General features: G+C 42.2%; 1 protein-coding gene across 3 annotated transcripts in view; it reads right to left on the minus strand.

The window, feature by feature from the left end:
- Window positions 1-19467, minus strand: part of LOC117742340 (T-lymphoma invasion and metastasis-inducing protein 1-like) — a 61575-nt gene extending 42108 nt beyond the window's left edge. For all 3 annotated transcript variants that reach the window (XM_034549555.1, XM_034549554.1, XM_034549553.1), the window contains exons 1-6: window positions 19207-19467; window positions 5057-5162; window positions 3241-3902; window positions 2098-2369; window positions 598-870; window positions 254-485 (exon numbers count right to left, since the gene is read on the minus strand). In XM_034549555.1, coding sequence (XP_034405446.1) covers window positions 254-485; window positions 598-870; window positions 2098-2369; window positions 3241-3895 — 1432 coding nt within the window. In that variant the 5' untranslated portion in view covers window positions 3896-3902; window positions 5057-5162; window positions 19207-19467. The remainder of the gene's footprint in view (window positions 1-253; window positions 486-597; window positions 871-2097; window positions 2370-3240; window positions 3903-5056; window positions 5163-19206) is intronic.
- Window positions 19468-24106: the final 4639 nt, after the last annotated feature.

A 24106-nucleotide genomic window follows, 5' to 3' on the forward strand; every position in this document is an offset into this window, starting at 1 on the left:
TGATGAGGCCGAGGGGAGGAAATGTAAGACCACACAAAAGAGAGAGTAGAGGTGACAACCAAGGGCGTGGACTGTGTAACGACTTATGTGATTACAGTCTAACAGGAGAAAGAGGGAGAAAGATTAAACAGGTTGTCAGGATAAGATGTTTATCTGAATGTGACATTATGGCTGCAGAACTTGTGTTTGAACTCAAACACAGGTAAAGACCCAAAGACATTTTAGTCATAACAGTAGGAAGGTCCCTGCTCACCTTTCAAAGAGACCCAGTAGTGTTTCCACTTGCGCCTCGTTGCGGGTTCCACCTTCTTGTTTTTCTTATGAACCAAGAAGTTCTTTACAGCCAGAGCTCCTGCTTTCCTGACTATGCCCTGTGCACAGCCAATCAGAGAGTCCGATGGATACGCACTACTGAGTGCGCAGCTGCTCCGCTCGTCACTCACAGCGGAGCCAGCCTCCTCCATGCAGTCCCGACCCTGATGTGTCTGACGAGAGAGTGATGAGAGATGAATTTCAATAATAACAAACACGTTGGATCTATTATTAATACCTGTATTTAAAAAAAGAACCCGAGACACACATATGAAAGTAACTAACCCAGGCTTGATTGTCCAGCTCCTTCCGGAAATTCTCATACACTCCTCCCCTGCCTCCCTCGCCGGCTCGTCCTTCCCCTCCTCCTGCACTGCTGCTCCCGCTATCGCTCCCGTTGAAAACGCTGCTCTCCGTAGCTGAGTACACGGAGAAGGAGGCTGACATGGCCTTACAGCGCCGCGACACCAGCTCTCCGTCCCCGTCTATCTCCGTGGTGACGCCATCGATGCCACTATCGCCATACTCACTTCCCTCGCCCAAAACACCCGAGATGTCCTAAGAGACAGAAACAAGGTAGAAACATTACTGACTTTATTATTTACTTATTAATGTATACATGTACTAATACATTGCATAGCCAAAATGCACACAAACAAACACATACCAGCTTAGGCTCCACAATGGGTTTATATGTGTGTCTGTGTGTCTGTCTGGGCTTTACTGAATCAGAATGTGTTTGTGCACAAATTGTATTTATAGGTTTTTGCAAAAAAAAAACCTTTTACTTTGAGTGAGAGACTCTCTTTGCTTCCACACTTTTCTTTTACCAAACTGAGTCTCTTTTTTCGCTTTGTTTTGCTGTGTTGTCTGTCTATTTATATCCGGTCTAACAACCCCCTAAGCCTGGCTAGATGAATTTATAATAAGCACTTAGCGGGCTCTGCTATCCAAGAGTGTTTGGCGGGTTCAGAGAATGAGTTTAAAGAAAAGCATAGTTCGCTATTGTAGTACTTCTTTGTTCTTATTAGGCCATTTTTTTTAAATCAATGACACATGGAAATTCCCCAAAGCACATGAACATTCTTTATTCTGCATATGTAGTTTTGTATTGTCCACTGAATCTCTTAATAATTGACTTCTTGTTGACTTATATCAGTCACTTTGCTTCCTCTATTATCCTCTCGGCGAACATCATAAAGCTTCTAAATTATCATCAAAATATCTTTGTCTACATATTTATACGTGTTAGGACAGTGTGTGTGATTAGTTAACGGAGCATGAAAGATATTGTGCTTTAATACTTTAATTTCTGGAGGGGGAATGGAAACCAGGTCAGTGTTGAACAAGTAGCCCCACAGCAACTTTCTATCTGACTACTTGTAATCCCTTTTCCCCGCTACACAAATATACACAGTACACTTGAATGTATATCCATGCACACACACACAACGGCACAGCACGAGCGCACACAGGAAACGTCTCTATTTGTCAACAAAATGTTGATTGCTGTGCTCTGTCAAGTCTGTGAACACCCTGAACTTCCTGGATAATACTGGTAAACACAGTCCTCTATCATGCTACGTTTAGGGGCCTGTATTTCAGAAAGGAAAGACAGAAGAGAACTGATACCACAGAAAAGTACAAAAAGAAGACTTCACCTGATTAATGTTTGGCCTGCTATGCATATTTATTAATATATTGTGTATGAATGCTTTGGATAAAAGCGTCAGCTAAATGACATGTAATGTAATGTAATGTAATATTCACAACATATAATCTAACCTGAGTAGTTTGTGCACGGCGTCCCTGGAAAGCAGGGTATGGTGCAACGGGGATTCCGAGCCCTGCCAAGCCCTCTGACAGGCAGTGGGAGCGCCGGCAGGGGAGCGTGAATGCTCCATACCCACCACCATCCTCCTCGGCAGGAGACATCAACCCCTCCTCCCCTTCTCCATCTCCATCGCATTGGGCTTCTCTCCGATTTTTAGCGTAGCGGCTCCTCTGCCCCCTGAGGCCAGGACTGCACAGATGGTCCAGAGACGATGCCCTTTCAGCTGAGCCGGGAACATACACAGGTGGTTATTGCAGGGCAGTGTGTGAATTTGTGTATGTGTGTATGTGTATGTGTGTGTGTGTGTGTGTGTGTGTGTGTGTGTGTGTGTGTGTGTGTGTGTGTGCGTGCGTGCGTGCGTGTGTGTGCGTGTGTGTGTGTGTGTGTGCGTGCGTGTGTGTGAGCAATGTGAGGTCAATGTATTCTGATAACTGTCAGTTACTTTCTGATTACTCTGCCACGTTTAATGTATGAATTAACCTTTTCCATTCGTGACTGTGTCCTTCAGTGAATCTGTATGATTTCTGTGAGTGAGCGTGTGCGAGTGTGTGTGCGTGTGTGTGTGTGTGCGTGTGTAGCAAGCCCATCAGCAGTTATCAGCTACAGCCTAATGTTGCCCTGATCTCCACGCTAACAACCCGGTGATCAACTGAACTACTGCAACTGAGGAACGGCAGCTGACACTCAATCAGTCCATTTTTTTTCAAATCACTTTTTGCTTCTCCGTGAGTGTCAATTTTTCCACCTTCCTCCCCCTCATCACCTGTAAAACGAATCAAATCAAGCTAACACCCCTGCACACAGATAAACGTATATATATATATATATATATATATATATATATATATATATATATATATATATATATATAAACCTATTTCTACCATTCTATTCTATTGAAAAGTATGTTCTGAGTAGAAATTCCCAAAACTTATTTTACTGTATCCATTCAAGACAATATATGTTATTTGCACTTCTGTTGACCGTGACAATAGTAATCTTTCTATGAAAGAAATGCCTCTGAATGAAAACACCGGATACGTATTCTGTGAGAATAGACTGCATTCATGTGAGTGTGTGTTCACCATCCTCACCTGCATTGCCTCTGGGGCGTGTGAACTGCTCCTCCTCCTCTTCTTCTCCTCCATCTATCATCTCCTCAGTGCTGGTCAGATGCTCCTGGCTCAGGTCTGACAGAGAGAACTCCAGGCTGTCTTCCCTCCACATGTCTGCTGACTTGGACCTCTTCTTTTTAAAACTCCCTCCCTCCCGTGGACCCTCAGCCATTCGCTGGAGGTACCGTTCCTCCCCAACAACGTCTCCCTCCTCCTCCACCTCCCCCGTGGAGTCCTCTCCTCCAGCTTGGGCAACAGTGTCCGCCTCTGAGGTTTCAGGAGTTGGTGTGGCCAACGGGTCGTCATCTTGTTGATAGGACTCCGGCCTCATTGTCATAGCAACACGCTGTGTCCAGTGAGGGTTGATGCCAAACTCTCCAAATGCATCTGAGGCGTTAAAAGGCTCCAGTCCGTTCTCTGCCAAGGATTGTGGGATGCTCGGGGTGCTCGAGGAGCGAGTTGAGGCATCAGAGTTCCTGTGTTCCTGTTTCACTGAAGAAGAATGGCGGGAACGGCGGGTGACCGGCTGCTTGCTCGAGATGCGGAGCGACCGGGACGTGTGCTTGCGGGAGAGATGTCCCGTCACATCGCCGTAGAAACCACTGTCCCCATTCTGACTTTCTACATTTCCCATGATTCAACTGTAGATTAAGGATGAAACACATTCTTTAAGCTTGTACAGTATATACATATATATATGTGTGTATATATATATATATATATATATATATACACATATATATAAAAATATGTGGATTTTTGTTTTTAAATCATTGAGAGACATGTACTCTGCTTTTAAATCATTACCAGATTGTAGGCTTTGTCCTCTAATGGCATTGGCACATTTACACGCTCACATTTACCGCAGGAAACCAGGTCAATCTCTGTGCTGGATGAGTGAGTAACATCTGATGGCCCATTAACTAATGGTGATACGTTTGAGGTATCGAGGATCTCTTTGAGTTCAGCTGTCAGGCAGATGACATCAAGGATCAGGTATCCACAAATAAGGTGGAGGTTCCCTTGCTAGTTTTGGGCTACGTAAACTGACCTGAATGTTTGGTCATTTACCCAGCACACTCCAATGGGGTAGCGCAGGGACAACAATGTTAATTAAAAATTGATTTTGAGCATAGACAAAGCTAACATTTCATAGAATCTTCCTGAGGGTTTTCTGTTGTTGTCCCTACAATTTTATTCAGTAACTATAAAGATGCCAAAACTCCTTTTCTGCTACTTTATCAAGTTGTATTTTAATGTAAGTGAAACTTTACAGTGCACTGCAGCAGCGTGAATGTCTATTAGCTTGGTTGATACAAGGATGGATCGTCTGATACTCTGCAGCACTTCTCCCCTTCAGTGGTTTTAAAATGATTCATTAACTATATTCCCTAAACCGTTAAATATGTTTTTAACTGCTGATCATAAAGTTATCCCAGCATCGCCTCATGTTCTCTGTTATATAAGCACATGAAGCTGCTGAGTCAAATGTTGTCAGCTCAGTTGGTCCTCTGTGAGTCACACATCAAATCCACACCATCAGGTTCTCAGTGTGGGCTCAAACTACAGAGAGCGACTGACAACATCTCTTCTAACAATTATAAACTCTGTTTTTAACAAATCATTTAATCTTGTATTGAGAATATAAACCTCTCAGATGATTATTTTCTGATAAATTAGTAAAAACTAAAGTAGCAAAGTAGAAGCATTCAAATAAACTGGATATTTCAGTTCTATACAAAATCAAGTCACTGCTTTTTGCAGTCAGAGACAACGGTGTACAAACTGTGGTTACCTGTGGTTAAACAGCCGCATCATCAATTGCTCCTCATCAGCGCCGTGTCATCTCTTACCGACCGCATGATCCTCCACACTTCCTCAAACCTCGGTGTCAGATTGCCCTGAGACGAACAAGAAGGGAGAGAAGTTTCAGTGGAGCTCTCACAACTTCAAAGTGACCTGATGTGTCAAATGCACACAGAGGAGGAGAAGGAAGACGAGGAGGGAAAGATACTTCTAAAACTACTGCTGAGCATCTGCCAGGTACGGCACAGAAAGCGGGTGAAGCAAAGTTGAAAGGAAAGCTGTGAAGCACACGAGAGAGGCGGTCTATAGGATAAGAGACAGCATGCAGGATGAAAGAGAAAAAAGGACACTGTGGTCAGTAAGCCTGGAGTTAACATCATGCAGTGAGGCAAGTAAGACCAGGAAACACGCATTTAAATACACACATATACAAACTCACAGATCATCAGAAACAAAAAGCAGAGGTATTGTCTGAGCCTGAGGGGGGCGAAGAAAATCCCAAACAACTGCAATTTCTTTGAACTGCACCCTGAAACTCATTGCCAACCTGAAACCAAACAGGCATGTACAGGCATGTGAACAAATCATTTTGGGATAACACCCCTTTTTTTCCTGCAGACAAAGAGATGTGCACGCACGCAAACACACACACACACACACACACACATTGTTGGTAAAATGACAGAACATGAAAGCAGCTATGGAGAATGATTTGCAGCTTAAGACTCAATTAAATGATCTTTTCCTACACAACCTAATTTTCCCGAATAACAGCCCTGAGCTACTTAGAGTAGACCATGATTTCCATAACGTGCTATGTATAGTGTGGATGTATGCAAGTGCATTCATTGTGAGTAGTTTTGCACTTGTTTTCAGTTTACAAAAAGATTTTGAAAATGTAGTGTATATGTAGAACGAGGCAAATATAACTGATGATCCTTCTCATGAGACTGGCTGCTGATCTCAATGCTGCTAACACTAGTCAGATTTGTCATGTAAAAAAACCAAAAATGAGAGAGAATTACAGCCTTTATTAATCGCAAAGAAGATGTCAATCAGCAGGGTGTGATTAGATTATTAGATTATTACCATCACATCTGGTGAGTAATTTCAGATTGCTAACAAAGCATTTGTTCCTGGTGGTCTACAGTCCTGTCGAGCTGAGTATACTACTTCCTGTTAATTTCACAAAATGTTGTCTACAACCGATGCTTTTTCTCTTGTTAATAATAAGATAACATACCACTTTGTTTATTCTCTCGGGCAGAAATACAATAAATCAACTGTTACAGTTGACACAGAAATGAGAGTTCAGAAAAGGAGAAGTGGAAATAAGAGATATGAAGGCCATTGCTGAGCAAGTACATAGCAAACATACACAGGGATTTGTTCCACTGGTCAATTTGCTCCATACCAGCATATGTGTTCATGTATTTAAACGTAACTGCAGCACATTTCTCCTCAGCTGTGGGAAGCAGTTACATAAGCTTAATTTGACCCTGATACTTCTCCTCCTCTTCTTCTCCCTCCACCCTTTATTTCTCATCCCTCCTTCATCCCATCCGGCCAGATGAGACTTATCCCAACCCACATGCTGGCCACCTATCCGCCAAAGCAAACAGAAACACACAAAGTAAAATGCACACACAATGCACGAAAGGTGCTGGATATTTATTTTGGAGCTAGTTCTGCTTTCCTTTTAAATCTGGCATCAGTGTAGTTTGTTGAGAATAAGTGCAAACACAAGACTTGATGTCTAAAATGTTATACTGTTGCCACATAGTTCATCTATAAGTCTATCTGTCTGAGTCGGAGTTCAGTATGATGAACAAACACACACAAACACACACACACACACAGGCCAAACAAACACAACAATCCTGTCTGACACAACACATGGGAAATCAAAACGCTGCCTTTCCTCTGGCGGTGTACAGTCTAAAATGTTTAGTCTCTTAGTTTTTCCTCTTCCCGTGCCCTGCAGCAAAGTACATAAGAGGGGGAGGGGTAACAAGGAGAGGAAGGGGTTCTCTGCTAAACCCACGTAGAGCTGAGAGGTGAGAAAAGGCTGGAGGCAAAACGCACCACGAGGGAGGGTGGTGATGTTGGTGCACAGACACAGAATGGAAAAGAGAAATAAACAGATATTGGGGTTCCTGTGCTATGAATAGAAGTTTGATATGGAAAACTGTGAACACAGGGAAAGGAAAAAATGAAGACTGAGAAGGAGAGAGAGAGGGAGAGATAGATAGAGACAAATTGGGGGGGTCCTATTGTTGCCGGGGGTTTAAGTGGATAAGTAGACATGTGCTCTGGCTGCCTCTCTTCGGGGCTTAATTGAGGGAGCCGAGACAAAAGGGGAAACATAATTATTTGCTCTCTTTTTCTCAGTCTCTCGTTCTCGTTCTCTCAACACATTGCGAAAACGTATTAATACAATGGCCTGCGTAACAGCAGCCAAAGCATTACCAGGCAGACATGCCCAATAACAGATGAGCACACACACACACACACACACACACACACACACACACACACACACACACACACACACACACACACACACACACACCACTGAGAGTGGACAAAGAATAATGTTGATTTAAAATAAAATTACATACTGGTTAAATGTCTTACTAAAAACACAACTCTGAACAAATCAAGTGCATTTTCTCCGTCTTAAATTCTGTATTTGATTTTTATTTACTGAATTTGTCACAACATCTACACATCACAATAGCACATCTGCTGTATTCCGAGCACAGAGGCAAGTTCCTCTGGTTGAGTGTTACTGGACATAAAATCAGACAGACACAGAGACCCAGCTGAGCATCTCACCGGGTCTAAATGTACCACTTAACGACACCGTCAGTTACAACTCTGTACTGGAGCTGTTGTCACTATTGCCACATTGCCACAGTTGCGTTGGAAAGATGCTCAACACCTATTTGCTCGCACGTCCATCACAAATGAACACACACACACACACACACACACACGCACACAAAATCAGGTAGTTTTCTGTAGCATACAATAGAGTAAAATAGTACAAAGGCAGACATGCTTCCAGTCACACACACCTGCACAATCCCAAGAGAAATTCTGAGCAGGTTTTCCGACTCACACACACATGCTCTCACACTCTTTTGGAAACATACCAAAGGCCTGTCAGAACAGCCATGGAGCAGGCACACCCTACCCCCGCCAATCTTTTCATCTCTGCACCTGTCTCACAGCTCCACCCTACATGACACACAGCTCAGCTCTCCAGTTTCACACCACACATGACGTGGATGTGAACTACCGTACTGCGATTGAAGCCAAACAAAACCTGTATTGCTTTTATAAGCCTGACGTTGTCTCTAAACCACATGGAGTAGCTGCTTAAATCAGACTTCAAATTATGAAATTGGCAAGCACATGAATTACATCCCTAAAAGATAACAGCCCATCGTAAATGCACTTTACAATATACAATATACTTTCAATTCTACTTTTACTGCTGTACAACTTGTGGTCTTGAATTTTGCACAAGAGTACAGTAAAGATGGCTGCTGGAATATGTGTAACTATTATAAACTGTTGTCTTTATCAAAAATAATTTGCCTGTTGCAAACACACTTCTTAAACATGTGAACAGGGTCCCATCAATAAATAAAGCAAGTCATCTCAAGTTTAAATAGGACTTATTTTGGTGTGTGCAGTATGTTTTATTGTGGAATGAACTGTCTTGGAGTTATTCTATTGAAAGGGATGTGTAGTTATTCTTAGCTATTACGCAAGAGGAGCAAACACTGATCACTTGTGATAAAATCAAATTAATTCTCGAGAGTCCCACACTAGTTTATGACTGGATAATTATAGTGTCTGATTTTAAATGAACAACTGTTGATGAGATTAGACAGTCTCTTGTGACCTCAACCCAATAAATTATTCAATGTCAAAAGTCTAACCCTAAAAGAGACATTAAAGGTATACAACAGTAGCATGGACACTTCTGTAACCAGAGAAGCTCCGAGCTTGACTGATATTCCCTCACCTTTCTTTGTACCCTGGTACCATGATCACCCCACCCCTCCATCAAGCATTAATACACATGATGCAGCCGTTGGACTCACCCTTCCCTTAGGCCTTTTTCCCACACCTTCCACATTCCTCAAATTGTTACCATACCCCCTACCTCAGGGCAGGGACTTTATGCCCCGCTGATGTTAACACTCTCTCTGGGGGGTAAACAAAGGAATTTCCCTGATGGAGCAAACCTCATTCCAAGCAAGTAAAATTAGAATACATGGGGTAACTGGCACCCATTTTGCAGACACACCTGCATACCCCTGCAGAAATACACACAAACACACCTGCAGCATGCATGCATGTAAATCTGGCTTCCTTGTTGTTGCTGTTGTTGTTGTTTACGCTGAGCAAACCTGCTTTGAAAGATAACAAACACACCGTGAATAACATGTGAATCAGGACTGGGTTCCGGCTCAATGGTCCAAACAAATAAGAATCGGGGACGTATTTGCGAGTGCCTGTCTGTATGTGCACACCGCTAGGCATGTGTGCATTGGTTATATTTGAAGAGGAACTATATGTATCCAACGTCGAGATAACGGTCAGATAGGCTCTGAAAATATTCTATTGTAGAGATGGGAACACACACTCCACTGCATTCCCACAGTCCCTCTGAGACGGGACTGTCTCCGACATCACTGGTAGAATTCCCTGGAAGAGGGAGATTAGCTTCTTATTCATCCTTTTGGGATCTGACAAGACACGCGCCACATCCCCCTCTCTCAGCTTAAACACACACATGCACATACACAAACAGATTGCCTGCAAGCATTGAGTCTCGGCTGCTGCTTAAATCAAACATTAATTTTTCTTTTAACTGGTGAGAGACAAATTATAATTCCTTCCTGAAGAGCACTTTCATTTTGAGGCCACAGAAGAGGGCAAAGCATAAAAATGACAGAACAAAGTGGAGCGGGAGAACAAATTAGACGGTTGCTCTTCATTTACTATGTTCCCCTCTTTCCGTCATCACCTTACAGATAAGTGGAGAAAGAAAAGACTTACGATTGCGATGATGGTGGTCATAAAGCAAGTTCACTGCCAATTCATCTTTAAAAATGAGAGTATAGAAAACATGCTAAACTACATTTTACAAAACAGGAGGAAATAGATACTGCAAAGTATATCATGTGCAAAATGACACAAATAATGGATTATAGATTTTGGGTCAATGTCTGTGTGAAATCTGAGGATCATGTGGAAAAGATAAAGGCCAGTGGAATTCAGTGTCAGCCAATTCACTCGACTTTACTCCTCAAGTGTCACTAACTTCATTAAATACACTCCACCGTCCTTTTTGGGAGCTTACGCTGTACGCTCCTTAACTCAGATTTCAGACTGGCTCTGCAGCACGGTGCAGTCAGGGATTACCATATTTTAAAGAAAATCCTCCTACAACAAGTCCTGCATTGAGTGTGAGGCCCGGGAGAGTCAATGAGTGTGTGTAGCTTTTGACGCTCCACTCTGGAGCTGCTGCTGCTGAGTGCTAACTCAGCGATCCTTGAGTCCCTGTATGAATTCAAAGACAGGAAACACCATATATTTAAACCCCCCATTATGATCTTTCAAGATGTATATTTTAATGTGAGGCCATTTACACTGGATGATCAGAGCACTCCATTATCCTGCTTGTTCTGAGATGGAGGAGATGAAGGCACTTAAGCCTAAATTAAATCCATCCTGGACTTCTGTTGCAGGTTACTATGACACTTGGAATCCTCTTGTTCATAGAGTATATTCATCAGCAGGCAGCAGGTTGCATGACAAATGGCTAACTATCATTTGCTTTTTGTTAAATCCTAATGATCATCATCTTTCTGCTATTCCTCAATCAACGCACACTCGTTCTTCCTAATGAAATAGTGATTGCACAGACAATCGCCATCAAAAGTCATCAAAACCAATCAACTGAATATTCATGTGGTGATTTGCTGCTCCAAATATGTGAGCGGCAGTACAAGAAGTGTTGTTTAATTATCCAGGAGGAGCGGGACGAAACATTGACTGTGCTCCAGATTCAGCTGGTAACCGTAGAAACCCTGCGGGGCAAGATGCAGCCTGGGGGAGGAGCGGCTGGGAGTGGGGAAATAAGATGGAGAAAGCTGATACAAAAGAATAAGAGTACTGTGTGGATGTGGCAGCGTATTTGAATTGCTTGAAATGACACCTGAATGATATGCTACGACAGGCTTGATGGAAAAAGAACACAAGCATATTTTTAGACCCTTATAATTGTTAGACTTAACTTGGATAGCAGTCAGTTTCATCCATAGCCAAAATCAGTGTGGTTTCCCTCTGTCAATGTTTATATTGTATCCCTTTATATTTTATCAGCTGAAAAAAACTCACAAAAAAACAATAAGCAAGGCATATATCCCAGCAAAAATACCACTAACTTATTAATCAATTATATACTTGTTTGACTCTTTATTGATCTGTTGTGTTTATTCAATAATCTGTTTTATTTATCCTGCACTGCAGCACACACTGGAATCCTGCTGCTTGTGCAACCAGATTTGTCTTTTTCTTTTCTTTTATTATGATGTGTGCAAACTATCCGTTTTTTCTGTTCTATCCGAGTCACACTGAGACAAATTCCTCTCAGTTTGGTTGACATGGCAATGATTTAATGAAGTGGGATAAGACACACTTCTGTAAAGAATTGTTAAGCCTGAAATAATTGAGGAGTGCTCTGGCCTGTTGCACCATCTTGAAAGGGTGATTCCTTCCCATTAGTTCCCCCATTTTACCCTTAACTGAGCTATTGGGGGAAGTTGTGTTTTTCTTTTCCACATTAAGGGTTAAATACTAAACTGTACTGTTAAAAAAAAAATTTAAAAAATCTTTTATTGTGAAAAGTGCAACGTTGAAAACCCATTCAAAGTTGTCTTTACTTCCTGTGAAGGAGTACCACAATTACATTTATTTGAGGCAAGAAATGGCCACGTTTAAGTGTAAACATACTACATTTTGGCACCACATTTTGTCAGACACTAACAGACACTTGCAGACAAACTCAGACAGGTGTGAATAGAGCCAAATTGGTGGGTAATACTGTCATTCCCGCTCTGTGCAGGCTGAAAGGACAGTGAAATAACAGGGTGAGCGAGAGAGAGGGATAAGAGGGTTTTAGGCAAAGGTAGAATAATCAAGGTGGGAGGTTGAGACAGGGGGATAGGATGAGAGAAGCTAGAGGGTCTGAAAAAAATGATGGTGTTGAAGGGGGATGAGAGGCTGTTAGAGCTGGTGGAATGGGGTGTTGGGCCACAGGTAGAAAGATGAATGATGTGTACTGAGGTGGAAGGAGACATGAGAGGTAAAGAGGTGGAGGGGTGCTGATAGGTCCTGAGGGGCTGATAGAGATAGATGTTGTGTCAGTTCAAAGTCGGGCACATGTGAACAGGCCCGATTTGTTGTCAGTAACTATATGGCTGGGGTAAGACTATCTGGAGTGGGTTATTGAAGAGGTTATTGTAAATGTTAGTGTGTGTTTATGTGTGGAGTTGTGACCAGATTGTCTGTAAGAAAGATAGAGATAGCGTGATTGTGGTACTGCAACAATGCAATATGCAAGAATTAGCTTCCTCAGGTTTTAATCAAATTGTTAGAGTGATGCAAAGACAATGTTATCACTTTATTAATTACGATTTCTGCCGAGGCGCTGCAAAATCCACATTACCAGGGAGCAAGAGCTAGGCTTTGGCCTGACCGCACAAGGACAGGTAGGGGGGGGGGGGGGGGGGGGGGGGGGGGGGGGGGGGGGGGGGGGGGGGGGGGGGGGGGGGGGGGGGGGGGGGAGAAAAGGTGGAGAGCTATACTGTGGGGGAATAAAGAATAGAAAGGAAATGAAAAGATTATGGGTGGAGAAAAAGTATAGGAGACACCATGACTGTATAAACCTGACAGAGGTGAGTATGCAGGTAGTGTAAAGAGAGAAGCTAGTGGCAGAGGAATGGGCAACACAGAGATGTACTGCAGAGAGAGGGGGGAGGGGGACAGCGGGAGGTGGAAGGGGAAGTTATCTTAGTGGATCCCTGCACCTGGGTCAACAGCAGCGCTTGCAAACAAAGCATCCCCTTGAAGAAGAGACAAGAGATAATGCACTGCAGTGAGGGATAGGGGTAAGAAATGTTCAGCAAGGATGTGACAGACAAACTCATTATGTTGTGTCTGGCCAACAGAGGACAGGGACCACCACAATAATAAAGTATGGTTACACTGCTGGGGGGGTTCAAACTAAACTAATAGCAACAACTATAATAGTATCCGATGTCCGCACATCAAACATCTATACATTTAGAATAAATTACACAGAAGCTTGCAGAATGTACACATTTGCTTACTGTACTTATTATATGTTCATGTTTTTTCTGCTGTTTTACCAAGCAAAAAGCAACCCTCCCTCTTGCTGCCTACTTCTTCATTTGTGCATCGCATACACACAAACTTTACAGTAAGGTGTGATATATTCAGAGAATAGGAGTGGACCCACACTTCTGATGTATAGCAGCCCCATAGTAACTGGTGTTTAGTGAAAGAGCATAAACAAGATATGGAAACCAGTTCCATCCTGTGATTTAGTGTCAGATTACCATATGGCCTTCAGGTTGTGATTAACATAAAGTAAATAAGTCCCCTCGGATTTAATTTAAATGATTATGGCAAAAAACTAAACTATCACTGAGACAAGTATGTCAACATGTCAGCAATGTGGCGTCTCGTTAGTGGATGGGGTTGGATCTAGGTCAATGGATCCATTTCCTGGGAGTTGAGCTCTTGTGCGGACTCGAGCTGGGGGTTATTGTTTGGGCTCTGAGTGGCTACGGTGAATAGAGCCTTCCCTCTCAGTGCATTAGTGACCTGTATAAGCTCCACACGACTCACTGACATCTGAGTGCAGGCCTGAGGATAGAGGACAAAGGCAATCTGACCATACATGCACACACATTCATGTGTCTGAAAACCAACGCACCAGGAGACAATAACAAAAACACACGATCTAATCGAAACCTTATACAACACTCACCACAGGGTTTTTATCCAAAAAGAAACTCAATTCAAAGAATAAAAATAAATCCATGCAGCTCTGCCCGTAAGCCTTCACCCTTGCTTTTTTCAACTCCCCCTCACACATACAGACATATTCACATGCATCTTTGCACATGCATACACTTACAAATGCACATACAGGCTTTTGAGACCGCCATGTACAATCCCACTGCATCACTTCCAGGTCAACAAGCAGGAACGTGAAGTGTGACTATGTGATGAGCACTGAGTTGCTGGTCAGCACTCTCTTTATGTAACTAATGTAATGTGGGGGTTGAAAGAAAGCAGGAGGAGAGGAGAGACAATGGCCAAGTGGCTTGTTTCCTCTGCTTTAATTACACAGTCACGTGGGTGTAAACTTGGACTGAAACACACAAACACTGACACATAAAGGGGGTGTAAAGATTTTCCAAGCAGATTAAAAAAAGGAAATCCCGGGGAGGCCAAATCTCCCCAGTGCCAACAAAGCATAAAGACTATCTTTGAAGACACTCTTTGGACTCCCACAATAATTCCTCCTTTAAATCCATACTCAGCACTTCACAGACAAATTTAGTTCCAGTTTCTCACTCTGAAGTCTCTTACACCAGCTTCCTGTTCGGGTAACATTGTCTCATGGACTTTAAATGGTAGTTCTTTGGTATGGCACATATCAGCTTGTGTGAATTGTACACAACCTTTGTTCCCTCATTGCTTAGTAAACACAAATTATACATATTCACCATCTCTGCTTTTTTCGCCTGCTGTATTTTTCTGAATTGAGGGCACCACAGAAAAATATTAAGATCTAACCTTCTGTATACCAAATAAAATGTAGATGCATGCACACACGCACAGACAGATGCATTTACACATCATCAGTTGGCAGCCAGAGCCGATGTGTGGGCTGGAACGCAACACTGATCAGAGATAATGGGCAGACATGACAGGGATGGCCACGCTGTCACACCAAGAGAGGAAGGAAGGAGGGATGAGATAGCAAGAGAGACAAAGAAAGAAAAAAAAGAGAAAGAGAGAGAAAAAGGGAGGGAGCAAAGGAAGGAAGGAAGGAAGAAACTCCCAATTCATCAGCAGACACAGAACAGACAAAAGATGGGAAATGAGTGAACATGCCAGTTCATGTCAGCCCTGAGACACCCCTCCCCCGTCTGAACTCCTCCACAAATTACAGGCATCCCCCTCCTGCTTCTCCCACTTCCTTTGCATCTTTCCCCCCTTCTTCTCATCAGGGGGTTGATGTTGAGGAGTCAAGCACAAAACCAAAGTTCTTCACCTGATATTTCTCCCTCCCCCACTAACAACGCTTGTAGTGCTGTTCAACCAGACAAGTGACATTACTAATGGACGCACATAAGCAAACAAGTCAGTGTGATATCATGTTCACAATGTTCAGACTCTCTTGTCTTGCACAATTTCTCATATATTAAAAAGGTTATGCAAAAGGCCATAAACAGGGAATGCAGACACAAACATGCACATGCATGGATATGTATAGAAAATCCCATTGGTTTTCAGATTATTTGACTGACTGATTATGTGTGTCCTTAATAATAATTATTATTATTAATTACCAATGGCATGGTTTATCTTTTTTACAGCTTTCTTGTTTTCAAATCATCTCACAACCACTCAGATTTATCTTGTCACTCCTTGTGAAGCATGGCCATATTCTACCACTACACTGCAAAGGGATTCCCCCTGCTATCGAATGCAGCCATGACAGAACCGGCATCTTAATTAGACACACTAACATGGATAAGGAACAACACATCAGTGTCCCTCCACCCTCAGCTGTCAGTTTCGTTTTGGTTTTCCCAAAACAGACTTCAACAATATCTGTCTGGTACTGGGCTGCAAGTGACAGCAGCGGGGAATTGGGAGACAGGCACACAGAGAACCCACAGGCACACAGTCAAACACAAACATTTAAACAGCTTGATTGCATGTGGGGAGATGAGCACTGGGGGCTGCATAAGCCCTATATGTGCTTAACAGCAGAAATAAGATGACATTTGAGGAAGAGAAGCATTTTCTAACAACAGTTAGAAGATGAGAGAGGAAGACAGACAAAGATGAGAGAGAGAGAGAGAGAGAGAGAGAGAGAGAGAGAGAGAGAAAGAGAGAGCGATCATCCCTTTCATGTTAATTGCATCATCCCTTTATCATGCCCGCCACATGCTCATCAAACTGCATCCTATGTACTGTATCTATAATCATGAAGCGAGGGCGTCCGTCTGCTCTGCCACAAGGTCAGAAGAGTCATATTCACTGCGGCGGATAAAGATGTGAGAGTATCTGCAACATGCTTGAGTTCCATGTTGTTGATGATGGTAACAGTGATTATTATTTATTATTTGATGCATGAAGCGCAGTATGAGCTTTACACATGCAGATCAAAGGATGAGTATGACTTGGTAATCTTCTTCTTTATATTTTTGTTGAAATTCTCATTACATCCTGATCAAATGCTTTGACAAACGAAAAGAAGACAAATTCAGACTGTAATCGGCCCGTCCAATCATTTCCTTCCGGCCGGATGTAATGATTGACAGGCTACCTGCCTGTTTACCTGCTCGTATTCTGCCCATGCACTCATAGCTTGTCACCGGAGTCTTCCACAAGCTGCTAGCTTAACAGCTGTGACTACTTTCAATAACAATGTTCGTTATGTGTTCCTATCACAATAATATGGTCCTTATACAAGGTAAATAATCAAACTTTAGGTTTAAGACTTGGTATCTGCCTATCAGTTGAGCTGACTGTCACTGTATCAATCTGAGTCACCAAGTGTACACACACACACACACACACACACACACACACACACACACACACAATACAAACACACCCGCAGCCCACAGGGCTCACTTAGCGGAGCCCCATCCCCCCTTTTACACTCACATACTATATTAGCTTGCTGTACACAGGCGGAGCACATGGTTGTGTGGATGCACATATTTGTCCTGAACACACACTTGCACATAGTAAATGGACACACACATACAAATGAACCTGGATGAGGGGTGTGTTATGGTGTATGAGATAATGGCTTACCCCCCCCCCCCCCCCCCCCCCCCCACACACACACATTTCACATCCCCAGGCTTTCGCTAGGTCTTTGTCAATTTTTTAAAAAAGAGTGTGTGCACACACTAGTTTTTATCTGCCACTATAAATCCTTTCACGGATCACTTCTTCAAAACAACTGACAATATTCAACTTCCTCATGGCAGCAACTGAAGCAGTGAATTGTATAGAAAGAAAGATAACATGAAGAACAGATAACAAGAAAGAGAAGGCAGAGAGAGGGAAAGAGGTGGCTAGTTTAGAATATTTATCCTTCTCAATATTAAAACACTAATAGCAAAGTCTGAAGTTAAATCTGAGTGCAAATATTCTTAAAGAAAGTTGAAATAAGTTACTGACTTAGTAACTACTAAATTGTCCCTGGTGGATAAGCCAGTCCAATATATAAACAGGAAACTGCAAAGCAGGTATTTTGGCTTCTTGTTTAATCAGCTTGTCTAACACCTGGACTTGGCATGCCACGGCAATATTAGGCAGTAAACTGTAAACACTATGACGTTGTTGATCAAAAAGTCCTGATATCAAATTTAGAAGTAAATAACAATTGAACCCGCAAAACTCACATCATCATATTGATACTATATTTCATTTGATCTGTTCTAAACTCTCTTAATGGACCAAACCAATTATCAATGTGTTTTTCCACAAAGAAGCATGGAGGTGATGGAGGAGAAAGGACAACGGAGACACAATGCCCTTTGACCCATCATAACACATAAGATGGCACTCTGCACCACTGAGAACTAACATATCTACAGACCCACACACATGTGAGTGTCAGATGGTTAATACGTCTGAAGTAACCATTAGGAGGTAAAAGTCCTCATTTGCACACTCTCCTCCTTTGTTTTTGTTTAACTCTCTCACGCTCTCTCGATCGTGTTGTTGGCTGCTGTCGCTCTCTGCTGAGTCTTCACAGCCTTTTTCTGCTGTTTCATATTTAAGTAGCTCTTCCGTCTAGTGTTTCCTCTCCTGTCCTCTATTCATATTTCCACACAACACAACATACCCTCAGACATACAAAGTAGGCTAATGACTTTATCAGATCCAAATGCATTAGCGTATGATCCCTCTCTCGTCATTTTGCATTGTGAACCTTTGACGCATAGACAGAAATGTTTAGGACTAACCTTTAGCTCCAGCTCACTACACACTTTCTACACACAATTACTGTAAGAACCACTCAAGTTTTTATCTGGAGTCATTTCATCTCTCCTGTACTTCTTACGTAAAAAGCACACTGTCAAATATGCCCATGTGTTACTGTGTTTTACCCTTTGAGCTGAGCAGTTTGTTCAATGGCGGGGAAATGTCAGGTGGTACCAGTCCTGAGGGCTATTAAGCTATTTTGTTATCACTAAATTACCTTGGGTAGGAAACCATGCAGGCACTATCCCAGTGAGAACATTAATGATTGACACAGTGCTTTCGTCAACACACACGCACACACACACTGGCCCATACAGATTGGCTATTTGTGTGAAAATGTGCTTAAATGATCTTTTCTTGCAGTTCTCTTGTATTAAAAATGTAGTGTAGATGAGTGTTTGTGTCTGTGTGTGCGTGTGTGTGTGTGTGTGTGTGAGAGAGAGAGTGGGAGAGCCCCATCAACATAAAAGAGCAACCAAACAAGTAAAGTGTTAAATCACACACACAGAGATACATATTGTGTAAGATAGCAGACAAAATATGTTGTTATACAGACATTGGCACACATACATATATGGACCATGCAGTCAGACGCACACATTTGAACTCCTTACTAGAACTTCACCTCACGCAAACATTAACACTCAACCAAACGCTTAACAAATCATCTAAACACACACACAACATAAAGCCAGTTATCTTAAACACCCAAACAACTCTATCTCTGTCACTCATAAAGCCCCCGAAAACATCCTGAAAACATGAAATGAATCTCTTTACCTTTACTTAAGCTCCCAGTGTTTCCTGTGTGAGTAACAGTTAATTCCCTGTGGTGGTTAAAACCCCGTCAGCGCGTATCCTCTCCAAGAGCAAACAGGGGAATCCTTGCATCCGCGAGACGTCTCCTGGACTCCAGCGCAGCGTTCGACTCTACACACACGCGCACACACACATTACAGCACATTCTCACACGTGCTGCCTCTTGCACACTTAGACCAGACTGAAGGCAGAGGAGAGGGTGTGTGTGCGCTGGCTGAGTATGTGCCCGCCTTCTTCTCTCTGGTTCTCTTCTCTCCCACATGCACTCACCCTGCCCTCCTTCTCCCCTCTCTCGTCTCCCCTCTCTCTTTCTCTCTCTCTCCAATTTCACCTCCCCCGGCTTGCCAATTGACTGCCAGCATGTATGCTGGGTCTGTGCCTCGGAGCTTTAAGATGTCCCAGTCCTCTTTTTAATTGCTGGCTCTCTGGCCTCAAGTTCTACACCAAAAAAAACAAAGACAAACAGCTACAGTTGACAAGTACAGGCCAGCATAAACAAATAAGGATGCAGACATAAACACATCTGCCTACAAGTATACAATATATGGATTGTCATACAAACCTACACTCTGAAAAGTAAATAGGAAATGTCATTGAGGAGAAAACACAGTATGACTCTCGACTGAGGTGCTGGAGCTATAGACTATGAAATTTAATGAAAGAAAGCATCCACACACTTGAATCTGTGCACAATTATGTTTGCCCTTAAGAAAGTCTCCAACCGAAAGCTAACTTTGGAAAAAAATATATTTTTGCACAGATCTGAGTGTGTGGATGTTTTTATTTTCTCATCTTAAAATGAGTACGAGATGTGGTTTGAGTAGAAAGGTGCAACAAGAAGAATCCATCTCAGTCCTTGGAAACCTTCCATGAGAGGTTTTTTTTACAACAGGCTAAAGTTTGTGTTATGCTGCTGTGTTCTTTCCTTTACTATCGTACAACCCACTAGGCCTGTTGTAACAGAGTTTTGCTATTTTTTCCCATGTTTTGAGTATCAAGAAATCACCACCTCTAGGGTTGAAACTGTGTTTAGCCTGTTATTTCTCAGAGAGTTAGAAGTCAACTTGGATTCACAACTATTTGAATAGATTCCAACAGTGAGCCAGTTTTACAGCAAAGAAAGTACCACGATATCTATTGAAACTATTCAAATCCCTCATGCAGCACCATCCCCTAGACCAGTCCATTCCTATGCTCAGTATGTTCCAGACACGTTTTGCTCAGATGGGACACAATAAGGTTAAAGTCAAGGCTTCATATTGTCACTTGCGTAGTTAGCTATTTGCTTTTGTCATCTACACAAGCAAACATATAAGTGCATGTGACAAAGGTAAATACAAACAGTATAAAGGTTGACACAATTGGAAAGGCCTTTGAACCAAGATGAGGATAATCATTTTACAGTGAAAAGTGTTTCACAATATATTTATGCTTGGCAGAAATTAAATGTTTGTAGTCATGAGAATAGTGCATTTTGCTACCCAGCACATCTGACCATGTTTTGGTAAATGAAATCTCCAGTTTTGTTATTGATGGAAACTCCATATTGTTGTTTTCAAAATTTATTTTTTGTAATTTAATTTACAAAATCCCTGTATACATTGTGGCCATTACCACATGAAAAGGCAGGAAGTGTGGAGAAACTCTCATTTTGGTTTTACTTGGGCAACAGAGATATCCTTCAGGTATTCCTTTTATGGATCCTGTTAATGTGTGAGTTGAGGAGGTCAATGATTCAGTGAAAAGTTTCACCACTGAAAATGCTACATTAGTGTATATCTGTAAATCTACAAATATGAACAAATAATTAGATGAAACATACTTTAATAATAAATTACTTTCTTTTTCTTTAGAATAGCTTTTCTTAATCTTCAAAACAAAACAATTTTTAGGATCATCAAATAGTTTACCAAAATGTTTTGCTTGAGGATAGAGGATTTTATTAGAAAAACAGGGACACTTACATAATATGCTGATGATCCCCAGTATCTGCTGCACTGTGCAGCTCTTAAAATAACTGCTGTGTGGGAGTATTTAACATGTATAGGGACAAACATGTCGGGACAAAGGGCAGGAAAGGTAACAGATCTCCCCAACAAAAGGACTTGACAGAGCCTCCTCAGGGGAGAGATGGGACAGTCACAAGTGCACAAAGGTGCACGAACAACACATTCACAGATATTTCCCCGCAGGCAAATGATGACATTTCAGCAGCTAACTCAGACGATCCAACTGCATCACCATTTTTTGTGTATATGTGTGTATCTACATGCACGTATGCTGTCTGTCTGACGGTCTCCTATCACCTGTCTATTCATTTTCTTCCCAGTCTATCCACTTCCTTTCTGTCTCTCTCTTTTTGTTTCTCTCTGTGCTATCTAACAAATTAGCTGGAGAAGGTCGTGACCTGCTAGGAGCTGGCTGAAACAGGAAATAACTAACCCAAGAGGATGAACAACGACTTCAGACGACCAGTTCCCACACTCCTACCCAAACATAGCGTTATTGGGCCGGAATGCAATTATTCAAGGAGCGGGGTGAAATTGGTTAGTAGTTTAAGGACAACCCAGAGCACTGACTGTGATGGCATGTTGGCACAAGCAGAGCACAGAGAAGGTAATAGTAACGACAGCAGGTGGAGGATGTTATGTAAGGAGAGAGGAGGACTGGAGAAACATCAGGGTTTCTTTTTGATTGCTTGTTTTCCTCTGTCTGCACTCTGGCATGCTGCTTTTGAAATGTGAACACGCTCCTTATTAGTTCTCAGCTGTGCAGTTAGGACAGCGATGAGTGGATGAATATCAAATCCCATTCAGCAGTCACATTTTCTGTTGAATAAACAGACTATAAACAGAGTATAGCCAGTTTGGTTCTTCTGTCTTCCTGCACACCTGAGCTGGCCTTTCAGCACAATAGACTCCACCTTTCAATCCTTATCAGACGGCATCGCAGTGTTCATGTGTCGGTGGGGGTGGCAATATCAGTTAAGGGCTAAAGGGACGAGAGACAGATTGGTTTCCAATTTCATGCCTCCTGCCATATCTGTTGCTAAACATATCATATTGAAATTCATGAACATACTGTATTGGAAAAGGGACAAAAAAGATAGGCACATATACATGGTCAGGATGCGTGTTCCCCCACCCAACCACCCATCTTGCCAGATTTGATAAAATCATTATCACCAGCCATGCGAGCAGAGCTGATGAATAATGTATGTAATGCTCGGCCACAATAGTACATCCCTTCTGGCCTGCTACCTTTCTCTTAGAGTCACCGGTTGCTTAGGGCCATATCAGCTAATCCCTGTCTAGTGCTATTGCATTTGACATTAGCATGGGACAACACTATATATGCACATATGTGCCTGGTATGCACACCAAAGCGTGTGTCTGATGCACACAATCAGACACATTGGCTCACCCAAGACAGGGAAATAAATTGGACAAGTATATAAAACAGACAACTGCGCTCATTAATAGTGACGACAGACGTGCTGACAGTCTCTCAAACTGGAGAGCGAGCTGGCATCAGGTGTGAGACTGCAACCCTTCATGATCAACACAAAGAAAGAATGACGTGCATCGAATGTGAGGCTGTGATGGACAGCTTGGGTTAGATGCTATAGGTGAGACGTCAATTATTTCAATCATCAAGGACCCCACTTCGCCCTCGCCTCCATATTCACAAAGACAAAACAGACACAATCAGACATGCAATCACAGGGTTGTAGTTCTCCAGCCCATGCTTAGTCTTCACTTTGTCTCAGTTTCTTGACAAGCATTTGTCAAGAAACCAACATTAAAGTTGTCTTAACCAACATTAGATGTTCACTTTGATTTTTGTATTCATGTATCCAAAAACAGACTTAAAAAAAAAGGAATATACAGTGTTGGGCGTGAAGCACATAAACATATGTATGTTAGAGGAAGCCGGTGATATATCTGTTATCCGGCGAGAGTGTAATGCCTCCTAATAGCCCCTAAGAGAAGATGGACAAACAACGAGCAAGTCAACAGTCCAGTTAATGTTTTCCTTTGCTAATGAGCCAGTGTATTCTTGTCCTTGGACTGCAAGGTCATACAGCACACATTTGTTCAGCATCAACCCAAAGCTATGAGTCTAATTATTATTCATGCGGAGGTTAGCTCATTACCTGTGGTTACCAAACAGGAATATTGTTTATTTGTTTACTTTGGTGAGTCTTGCATTGCTACTTAGAAAGATGATCTTCAGCCCCTGGCATTTGGTCTGAGAAGAAACTCCTCAGAGTTGGTCATTTCCATCATCAACGTGACTGATTCTGATCTTTACTGTCTGATCACCACAGATTATGCATTGTCACAGAGAAGTGAAATCACTGGAGAGATCTGAGAGTATTTGAGTCTTGTCATTGGAGAGGAAGTGGCAGATGTATGTAAGTAACACACAATGCACACTTTACCAGGAAGTCGTATACACTGTTACCAGTTTAAAAAGTCTGTGACATTTGCATTCACATTAATAAGTGGTTTGCCAATAGAAGAGAATCATCAATGATTCAACCTATAATCAGTTCATTAAAATATGTTACATTTGTTGTGCTACACATTTTGTATTTGTCAGTTTCCTCCAGAAAACCATGTAAAACTCATTGATGTATTATTTTTTTATCCGCATCACCAGTTATAGACACCATAGGGCTGAACTGCTAAGAAAATAGTTTTAACACTATTGAGACTAGTGGTGGTCAACCACAACAGAGTTAGATAAAAACATTTATTATGTATGTTAAGTATGAAGCTACACCCAGCCAGCTACCACAAACACATAAGTAGGCAAACACATTAGCAGCTATGTTAAGCCAACAATCAGAAAACAC

Source organism: Cyclopterus lumpus, chromosome 14, assembly GCF_009769545.1.
Source record: "Cyclopterus lumpus isolate fCycLum1 chromosome 14, fCycLum1.pri, whole genome shotgun sequence".
NCBI classification, from domain to species: Eukaryota; Metazoa; Chordata; class Actinopteri; order Perciformes; family Cyclopteridae; genus Cyclopterus; species Cyclopterus lumpus.